Source organism: Lolium rigidum, chromosome 7 (genome assembly GCF_022539505.1).
Source record: "Lolium rigidum isolate FL_2022 chromosome 7, APGP_CSIRO_Lrig_0.1, whole genome shotgun sequence".
Taxonomy (NCBI): domain Eukaryota; kingdom Viridiplantae; phylum Streptophyta; class Magnoliopsida; order Poales; family Poaceae; genus Lolium; species Lolium rigidum.
Window position 1 is genome coordinate 259,592,205 of NC_061514.1, and position 10,725 is coordinate 259,602,929.

Here is a 10,725-nt window from a genome sequence, read left to right on the forward strand (position 1 = left end):
CGGATTTGTCCAAAATCTGGTGATAACAGAGGGCTATCGTCGAGTCATTCGAGACGCTCAAGGACGACGCCGCGAACGCGAGGCTGGAGCAGTGCTTGCAAGAGGACGCGGCGGCGCACCGAGCCATAGCAGCCGCACAGGAGGCGGCGGAGAAGCAGACGATGGAGGAGCGACGCAACGACGGGGTCGGCCCGTCCGAAAGCAAGTAGTCCAGGCTTCTAGATCTACATTGTATAGTTTTTATGCATTTAAATGTACTACTTTTTATATTTTTAAATATGTTGCAAATCTAAAAAATGGGTCGCCTCGGTAGGAGCACACCCACACGCAAACGGACACGCGGACAAAATATGTCCGCGGGTGATGCAAACGGACGCTCGCGACCACTTTTGGGCGTCCGAAATGCGTCACCCCATTGAAGATGCCTGAGGTGCGAGTAGCCCGGGTAAGGGCATCTCCAGCGGCGCGACGCAAATGGTCGCTGAGCGACCGTTTTCGTCCGCCGTGACCGGAAATGCGTCTGGGCCAAAGTGACCGGCCCGTCCGCGGAGACGCAAACCTGGCCCAAATATGCGCCAGGTTTGCGTCTCCGCGGACGCTCGGCGGTCGCGGAAAATGTCCGCGTTGGGTACATCCGGGCCCGGTCGGCAGTGACTAGATAAGCAAAATATTTTTTCATTACTATTGATTGGCCAAAAGGACCATCTTTACGAGAGATGGTTAGTCGAGTTAACCTAAAACTACAACGGCCGTACCTACTCGCCGTCGCGCGGCCTACACCGGCCTCGGTTACTCGCAGTCGCGCGCCCTACTACTGGCCGCCGGATGGGCCGGCGCCGTCGTCGAAGCGGGAGCGCTTCTTGCACTCCGCGCGCCGCGCACGGCGGCGAACGGACATCTCGCCCTGCCACAGGGCCGTCACCATCGCAAAGGCCACCTTCGTAGCCGCCGCCTCCGCCGTCGCCCGGGCCTCCTCCTCTGCCGCCGCCTGGACCGCCGCCGCCCGGGCCTCCTCCTCCGCCGCCGCCGCGTCCTTTTCCGCCTGGACCGCCGCCTGGATCGCCGCCACGTCGGCGACGAAGCGGGCCCTGTCCCTAGACGCCGCCGCCACGGCTTCGTCCCCGGCGGCGATGGCGACCTCCGGCCTCCCGGTTCTCCTCGCTCGACCCGCGCGGGAGAACGGCCCCTACGCCGGGAGCGAGTCCAGGTCGGAGCACATTAACCCCCTAGCCATGGCCGTCGCATAGCTGGCGGCTTCCTCCTCCGCCACCAAAGCCTGGCGGCGCTGGGCATCCCCTGCCAGGGACTCGAAGGACGCGAGCAGAACCCGCTGGTCGCCGGCGCACTCGACGTGCCTGGGCACGTGGGGGTCGTTGTCCGCAATGTCGTGGATGACGGCGTCGGCCGGAGGGGCCTCGAGGGCCGCCCGCGCCTCCGCGAGCTCGGCCCTGGCGTCGGCGAGCTCGGCCATGGCGTTGGCGATCTCCGCCCTGGTCGCCGCGAGGCGCCCTTCCGCGCGCTCTGCCGCCTCCGCGACCTCCGCCTCCGCCTCCGCGACCTCCAGGTCCAGCTGCTGGGCCTCAACGCCGGCGGCAGCCTACCTCGTCCTCCTCCTCCTCCGGGTGGAGCCGGCGGCAAATGTCAACAACTTGCTCCCAACTCATGTGGTCCGCCATGGATGGATGGTAGTGTGAGGTGTGCCCGTCGCACCCGGCGGTGTCCACCGTATATAGCCACGGCGGGGCGGGAAACGGCGTTGGCGCGCAGGCGTTTCCCGCGCGCGCGAAACGCCGGCGAAACTTGCGAATGTATTGGGCGCGCGCGGGAACGATCGTCGTCGCGCGGGAACAGTTAATCGCCGGCGCAGTCCTCGACGGGACGTAAAACGCCATTAGCGACCTTGACGCTGTCCCCGGATAAAATAAGCGTCCGCACCGCTGGAGCTACCTCCGACGCAAACGGTCGCCCTGGGCCACAACGCGTTCGCGGGCCGACGCAAACAGACACTTCGGACGTCCGAAATGCGTCACGCCGCTGGAGATGCTCTAAAGGATGTGGGCGCCGGATGATCCGAGACCCGGAACGGGACAAAATAATTGATCCCAGGGGGGAGGGAGGGACATTCCGTCACCTGATCCTACGCAGCTCCCTAGGCAAACGACAGCCCTACTGGGTACTACTCCCCTCCTCACGGATCTCCACATGCCACCGCAGTCCTTCCGATCCTCTCTGCCGCTGCCCATAAAATATTCCGAAAAGAAAGCTGGGATTTCGTTGTTGGACAGTGTCGTGGAGAAAAAAGCTTGACGGGGCACGACACGAGCGCAGCAAAGCCTATGCAACCGGTCCACCGAAAACGCTGTGATTTGTTTGTTTTGCGTGGCTGGCGCCAGTTGTGGTGCGTCTGTTTCTACTCCCTTGCGCGTTGCGTTTCCTCTGCATAGCAAACCGAAAAAGGTCTGTAGTACTTTCTCTACCGAACAGGCTACGCATCCTCGTTCACGGCACATAACTTGTCGGTCCTGTTCCGGTTTAAGGTTTTGGTTTATTTAGGAGAGATGGCCAGTTCAACCCATAGATCCCTCCACGGCAACAAAGATCATAGGCCCCCAAAACAATGTTCAACCCATTGGCGCGCTGCTAAAGAAAGCTCAGTAGAGGAAACCTTTGAAAAGAAAGAAAAGCTTTATATGTATGTGGTGCAAGAGGAAGTCAAGAAACAAAAATTTAATGTGCATTTTTTTTGTCGGAACACGGATCGCCATCATCGCCGAAACAGGGATCTAGTATGAAGACAAACACAAGAATTTTCAATCGAGGTAAGGTTGCAATTCTTATAGCTTGGACAATTTCGCTCAGTATAGCGGTCATCGCGTCTTCTTGGCTAATATAATAAACATGATGTTGCATGTGTATGAAGTTTAAGAGTACATATTAAATATAGTACTCCCTCCGTCTCATTAAGGTTGTCTCAGATTTATCAAAATTTAGATGTATGCCTTATATGATCAAAAGCGACGACGGTTGATCAAAGCGTACAGACCTCATCGATGTGATGTGTGTGTAGGGTATGTCGTACTATATTTTCTTTGGTTGGTCGAGGGGATTTCTCCAATGATGTGCAAAATGAAATTGGCCTTTTCTAAATTAGATACTGATTCCAAGGATTGGGAATTTAAAATTAACGATAATATTTGGAATTTCTATTATAGGAGGTTGTAATTGGTCCGTAAGGCAACATACAATGCAAAGTGCTTAGATGATTGCTTAAGAAAATAAACGAACCACTTTGTTAAGTACCGATGCTTATATGTATAGGACTAGGAGAGGTGCCTAGTATAAATAAGCACAATTGATTAAGTGAAAGCCAGTTATTTTTGGAGCACCTCCCTAAGCATATTGCATTGTACATGCTCCAACATCATTAATCAAGGTGGGATAATAGGCATCAATCTGGTGTATCACAACTTGTCATTATTTTAATAAGCAATTTATGTTTTTAATCGAGTAGAGATAGAGAGGATGATGTGATTTATCATCCAATTGGAGTTTTCTAGGAAACAAAATTTTACAGCAACCTAGGCCCTATTGCAAAGTGGCTTAAGGTAAGATTGTAAGAATATAAAGCAAATTAGGATTTCAAGGGCCTAGAGCTACTTGTACCCCGAAGGTCTTTTCCATGTGTGTGTTGAGTTTCATCGATCTAGGCTAAACGTGGAGACGCTCGCATATATGTGCATACACTCACCCCTATTAACGCACACACACTATACCTCTTATGAGCACCTTTGTAATACCGAGTTGGCAGATCAGGTGTTGAAATTGATGAAGTCACCACAGGTGACTCGCTATCGATGAAATCCTCGCCTCATGTTGAAAGAAAATACTCCATATTTATGTAACACATGCGTCAAACCTTATGTCTGAACTCTACTGGGTTGGGGGTATAACCACACTCCTAGCCATCCAACCTTCCTGTTGAGAACTATCGTCCTGCAAGCAGATCGAAGGTAGCTATTGGCCATTCCTATGCAGGAGGATGAAAAGTTTTGTCAATTTTGCTCTATGTGTCTCTCTAGTTTTCAAGTTATTATTGCATGTAAAATGCATACATGAATTTTATAGTTTATTTATACATATTCCCACATATTTTCATATTATAATTTTTTATATTGTTTTTGGGATTTTCTAAACAATCCCCTCTCCTCTAATTTTAACTCTGTCAGGCAGAAAACACATTCTGTTAGTATATGACTTTCCAGGAGCTACGAGACTCGAAAAAGAGCAAGGCCAGGGGCACGCTTCAGAATTTTAGAGACGAAAAAATGATCTAAGTGGGACATCGGGAGGTCAACGGGCTGGGAACTAGGCCCAGTGTCGCGCCCACCCTCTTAGGGCGCGCCACCAGGGCTAGTTTCCCCCTCGACCGTTCGATTCGTCTCAATCTTGTGCTCGCGGACTTCGTTTGACCTAAAACCCCTATATATACGACCCCCTTGGGTTTCCTCGAGGAGACGGCGGTGGAGGTCAAAAACACATAAATAGAAAGTCAGCAGGCCGCCGCCGGTGGAGATCGGAGGGGTGAAACGATGCTGGAATCGCCTCCGGTGTACTCCACCCCCCTCTGGCATAGTCATCATCATCATCATATTCTTCAACATCCTCATCACCATCTTCATCTACCCTTTGTAATCTTTTAGCAAAACATGACGTGTGAGGCAATCTATCATTTTTCCATGAAGTATTGTACATCTATGTCTTTGTTCGAGTAGTGATTTGTTCATGGCAATTGTGAGATAATTTTTGATGGTTGCAAATAAGTATTTGTTATCTTCTACGATGATCTCTTTTACTGATATATAAGTGCACACATATATTGAGGATTGCATGAGGTTGTCACTGTTGCATGATGATAGGTGGAGGGACAACTGGAGTTTGACAGAAACAAAGTAGGCAAGGGATGTAAACGAATTTAGAGGTGCATGGTGTCGTTTTTACGTGACATGTCGGATCCCTATTGGTCGAAGCATTTGCCTTCCGAGATGGTCATATTTGCCAATCAGCAAGGGTACAACCAGATCATGTTGTCAGATGAATTGTGAGGAGCCGGTGAAGGAAGGGGAGACACAATCACGTTCTTTGATTGCTCATCTTTTCAGCGAGATTGATGAAGCTCATCTCTTATTTTGAGTCTTTTGGTTTTTGTTTGGCCAAACGATCTAACAATTCTGTTTGCTCGATCATGAGTGTGCATGTTTTGCATGCGGTAATGTCTTAGATGCAGATTGGATGGAGGATTGTCCGACTTTTTTCTTAGTCGCAGCCTTTAGGCTGATTGTATAAACCTTGATGTGTTTTAAGGGAATGTACAATGATAGGGAAGACACACCTTCTATTAGTCCATGTCATTTAGAGAAGACAATATATATAAGTGATACGATGCATTATCTCTTATTATCATCTATAGCATTAAATGTGAATAAATGGAATTTTACTAGAAAATTACGTTGCTAAGGGAAGGCAAATGGTACGATTGAGAAAAGAGAATGCGCCCTTTTTTGATTCTCTCTCTTCCAACAAACCAACAACCCGACATGGCAAGCGTAAGGGAAGATTGACATCACCCCATTATACATGCACTAATAAAAGTTGTGTGTTCCCTAAAAAATTATTTGCCTATTTTGGCATCTCTTAATACCAATAATTCTGAAAGAGTGAATAAGTGATGAGTGTTTAATTTCAAAATAAACAGAAGAGATTTGACACCCTTCCACGTTAAAGTGGGTAGGCTGGACGGAATATCCCCATGGACAAGAAAAGTAAAGTATAGCACCTTTGCTGATTTGGCACCAGCTGGTCTACAATCCCGCGGGCAACAGGCAGGCCCCACCCCACTACACAACACAGTCGTGTGATTTCCTTTCCTTTTTCCTTGTTTTCTTTTAGGAAGACACCGCCGTGTGCTATGGGCCATGCATGGGCTCAATCAATAGGCCGAACGGAGCGGCCTCTCCATGGATCACCACAAACCCAGATCTGACTGTGGATACCTGCGCAAGTCTGAACCAAGATTTGCCCGTCGGCCGTCGCCACAGAGCAGCTCCATCTCTGCACCCTAAGAACAACCCAAGAACTACTGGAACCAAACGCTTTGTGTACAAGCTAAAACTGGTGTGGTACTTATCTCAGAAGTCTGAATGAATGAATGAACAATTCTCTAACATGAAATGCAGGAACCAAGCCCTAGCGGCTGAGAAAAAGGAGGCGACAGAGAGCACATCGCAGCTAAGTGATGTACAGACAGGACAGCAAAGCTCAAGAAAGGAATTTACAAACAGGCACCATGGGCATACTAACAATGGAGACCACTTTTTTTAAGAACATTAATAATCACTCGAAATATACTATTATACTGCAGTAATCCTTGTTTCTGCAACATCTATCTAAAGAGTCTGAAAGACTGCCAAACATGCCGACCGAACCAGTCAACACACAGAGCTGTCTACCAGCCCTTGCCTATCAACCACATCCAGTCGAGCACGACACCGGAGAATATGCCGGCGAGGAGGCACACCACGAGCACGTTGCCCAGAGCGTTCTGCTCCGGCCCCTGCACAAGCAAAAACAAGTGCTCAGCATACAACACAATCCAGACCAATCCATAACGTGAGACAGTGAGTGATCAGCTCCTCGTGACAAAACATTTTGTTTCCAAACATGATATTTTCATCGACCAGGAAGGAGGAGACTTGCCTTGTACCCGTTGGGCGCCTCGGCGAGGACGCACACGGTGAGGTAGCCGTTGGTCAGGCCCAGTAAGGATGTCAGGAAGATCATGTACCCTTGATCGCCGTACTTGGCCGTGAAGTAGAATGCCGGGATGAACAGGAACCGCGCCAGGATTGCCCCCATCAGGACCTTCCGGTTAGTTATCTTCATGCACTTGATCAGCGGCACGTACCTACCGATCAGATCTAACACGTTGTACATCGAGATCAGCGTAAGCGCATACCTGAATTTTGTGAGAGAACAGTATGTCAGACACTTGCAAGACAAATCAGAATTTTGCAGATGCCATCATTCAGAAGTTAGATGCCAGATACAGGTGCAAGATGAAAATGGGCAAAACATTACCATGTTCCCAGACTGTGTGCTCCTGTGTCTTCGGATAGAAATCCAGGGAAGATTGATAGGGTCAAGACGTATATGAGGTAAATGTCAACCGCATAGTCTATGTTCTGCATCAGCAGCTGTTTGGTGCTGAGACGTTCGTGCTTTTGGGGGTCCTCCTCAACCTGAAAAATCAGTACATCAACACTTCATTCTTCTGATGAAGTTACAAAACATTTGTACAGGCACTGGTATGATTAGAGAGACAAACCTGTCTGTCTTGCTCAGTTTTGACTCCTGCAGCAGCAAGGTCGCTGCCAACAGTCATGCTACCTTCAGAGGCTGCCTTTGCGCGGTAGTACTTCACGATGGGTAATTTGGGAAAGATATATGCGTATAGAAGGAAGCAAAGTAGCTCGAAGAGGCATGTTACCGAGAAGAATAGCACTGCACAAAATAACATACATGGATTAGTTAAAAAAAAACATACATGGATTGGTTACACAGATGCATGATGCGGTATTTTAGTACATCTACAAGATCAAAATAAGCACCCAAACATCCAGGAAGAGCAAGTGGTGAAACTTGTTTGATCATGTTGGGTCTAGACCATTGTGCTACTTTTATGTTATATCACAATTTTACTAAATTTGTATATGTTGATCATATAATGCAGAGGCCTGCGGAGATGTCTCTTCCATTATGTAAGAAAAAAAAAATCTGGACAAGATCAGCACATACTGGCTCCATTTCGAAGACCATTTTGTGAGTCCTCAAACGCTGCCTTTGTGATTAATCTCAAAGCTGATGTTAGAACTCCTGATGCAGCCAGGCCTGCCAAGAAGGACTGAAAACACGAAGAAAACGACATGTCAACAAAGGTAAAATGCAGCAAGATATACAAAGTTAATCAAAAAGTGCAGTAATAAACTAAAAGGTGACCTGAATGAACTCTGGGCACATCAAGGAAATGTCGCCAACAATTCCACCTTGAACGAGGGCATCCGATGTCCCGAAAAGGGCACTGATAATGCATATTCCAATGTATGGGGGAATTCCACCGCGTCCTTTCGTACCAATGTCCAGCTACAATAAGAAAGATGATTTACATGAGCTGCATACTGGCACAACATCAATCTGTTATGCATAAGGGCATAAGGCAATACCCAATATACTTACGATTATTAACGCCAAAGAACTAAGGAAGAAAAGTGCAAATCCAGCAAGATTTCTCCGCCTCGTGTTGAGTTTTGCTTCATAGTATGTAAAGATGCAGGTGAGCCCAAAGGCAAAAGGCTGGTAAACTAGTGTAAGAACTCTTGTTGGATGGTATTTCTGCATTCAAATGTGATAGGTCAAGAATCATAATATGAATTACAAATCTGAATGTAAGAATGTAACAAATGCTGCATTAGAAGGGGTCATTTTTGGAATATGAAGTGAAGGTGGAAATGAAAATAATCCTTATCATAAAAATTGGTTCCAACTGACAACCACTTGACCTGAATGTCTGGATTCTTTTTACCACAAAATTTTCATGTGAACCATGAAGAAAATTTTGGTTAATTTTCAATAGACTCCAACACTTTAAGCAAAAGCCGAAGGATGCCTTCAGCTTTGATCAAGTGCTAGTGCGGCCACATCACGCTACTAAATACTACTTGTTTCATTGACAAAAAAGAAAGATAAGAGACACACTTTTGCATCTAAAGTGTGTGTATGATACTACTGCACACTGGTCTCAGTCAAGCCATAAACTGAGTTTTACCATCAGGCACATACCGGGAAGAGAGTGACATAGTAATCTTCGATCGTAAGCATACTGTTCCACGCAAAAAGGCTTCCATTTCCCAAGAAAAAGCAGACCACAATACCCCAGAACTTGCTCTGCGAAACACAACCAAGAGTGTCAGTAGTTACTCCAGACCATGAAATTCAGTTAAAGGACCATGAAACATGCCCAAGAGTGTGAATAGTTACTCCAGACCATGAAACATGCCCAAGAGTGTGAATAGTTACTCCAGACCATGAAATTCAGTTAAAGGACAGTTAAGGGCCATTAACTGAATTAGAAGTAGAAAACAAATATGTAAGTAAAAGATACCTGAACTTCAGGTGCCCCCGCACCTGCTACCTCGAGGCCCATGGTAAGTGAGTTCACCTTCGCCTAGCCAGAGAAGTCGGCAGCACTGCAAAGAGTAGCTGGTTCAGAAATCATGACAGAAAAGCGGTGAACCCGAGTTAACAACGCTGGAAGTTTTTTGTTCGTCAGAGTTTCAGAGGAAGAAATACATGTCTGCGCAAAACTTTGGCACCCGCGACAAAGTTCGTCGGAAATATGACAGTCGTAACCAAGAAAGTAGTTCTGCTTCTAAAAGTGTATAAATCCTCAGACCGCAGATATCTAAAGCTAGAAATCCAAACGTTTTAAGGCACCAAGTACCGGCGACTCGTACTATGGATGGCCAGCTCACACCATGGATCTGATTTAGCAAGAACGCATGGGCCGCCACGCCGCCAGAATTAGCGCCGTTCCCATCTTGTCTCCGGGGCGGACTTAGCGTGGCTATTTTTGGAAACTAGGCTGCGTCCTCGCCGTCTTATCCACCAGCTGCCTCCATGGCTGGGTACAAACTCTTCCGTGGCTCAACTCAGATCGACATGTACCCTGAAGAAGAACTCGATCGAACCTTGGTGGGTGGGTGGACTAAGGACATCACGCACTTCGAAAATCGTCAACTATGATTTGAGTTTTGATTTGCTCATTGACACAGCAAAAAAAAAAACAATCGCAAACAAGGCAAGAAAATCCGTATAAAAAGTGAACTGAACTCTGTAAACAACACATCCAACTGCAATCAGGTCAGGATTCCTTGACAACAAAAGATAAGGTACGCAATCCGAGACAACGCAGAACCAGTAGGTCGTCTGTTGGGCCCCGTCGGGCAGCAAGTTGGGAGGAAGAAAATTGAACAACAAAGACTTGCAGACGAGAGTGCGAGAAGGGAAGAACTCCTTGGGGGAGAAATCAGAGGGGAACAGGCAGAGTACGGGAGAACTCAGAGAGCACTGACCAGAGGAGGAAGGAAGGGCGGCCGGTCTTCTCCGGCACGGACGCGCGGCTGCCTTGCCGGCGGTGGCGGCCAAGGCGAGGGGGTGGGAGGGGGATGAGGCCGGGATCTAATGGGCGCGTGGTCCGTGTAGGTATATTTATAGTAGTTGCTGTTGAGATTTACAAATGTCAGTTGAGATTTACGTGGGCGAGCTGGGATCTTTGAACGTGCTTTGACGACTTGTTGGAAGAATCTTTGGGGGATCACCGAGCTAACGTGTATCGCGTGGCGAGTTCGTCCGACGGGGTAAGATATCTGGACGGCGATGGATGGTTTGAATAGAAAATCCGACGGCGACGCCGTTCAGACTGCCCAGTGTGGCGTTCCCATCAGAAGTCCACCAGGGCTACTTCATGGAATTGTTTAACGAAAAAATAAGATATACATTTTTTCTTGACGTAAGAACACATATATTATATTAAGCAGCAGGCCACCTCATTAAAAACCTTCCAGTTCTCTTAGGTACCCTGATAAGGAAAATAGTGCGTCAGAAACCTGCTGC

General features: G+C 47.8%; 1 protein-coding gene across 2 annotated transcripts; it reads right to left on the reverse strand.

Moving 5' to 3' along the window:
* Positions 1-6,315: 6,315 nt before the first annotated feature.
* LOC124678690 (equilibrative nucleotide transporter 3-like) lies at positions 6,316-10,282 on the reverse strand. Of its 2 annotated transcripts, none has more exons than XM_047214561.1 (10): positions 10,185-10,282; positions 9,215-9,299; positions 8,893-8,997; positions 8,290-8,445; positions 8,053-8,196; positions 7,852-7,957; positions 7,382-7,557; positions 7,135-7,295; positions 6,754-7,012; positions 6,316-6,610 (listed from the first exon to the last, which is right to left on the reverse strand). In XM_047214561.1, exons 2-10 carry the CDS (start codon positions 9,254-9,256, stop codon positions 6,503-6,505), a joined length of 1,257 nt encoding a protein of 418 aa, XP_047070517.1. In that variant the 5' UTR covers positions 9,257-9,299; positions 10,185-10,282; the 3' UTR covers positions 6,316-6,502. The 2 variants fall into 2 exon arrangements, with proteins under 2 accessions (XP_047070517.1, XP_047070518.1); XM_047214562.1 differs by lacking the exon at positions 10,185-10,282 and adding an exon at positions 9,554-9,799.
* Positions 10,283-10,725: the final 443 nt, after the last annotated feature.

Coding starts and splice junctions, on each gene's coding strand:
- LOC124678690 (XM_047214561.1), bottom strand. CDS start 9,256: ATGGGCCTCGAGGTAGCAGGTGCGGGGGCACCTGAAGTTCAG. Junction 8,998..9,214: donor CGGGGGCACCTGAAGTTCAG/GTATCTTTTACT, acceptor TGTGTTTCGCAG/AGCAAGTTCTGGGGTATTGT. Junction 7,013..7,134: donor GCACACAGTCTGGGAACATG/GTAATGTTTTGC, acceptor CACAAAATTCAG/GTATGCGCTTACGCTGATCT.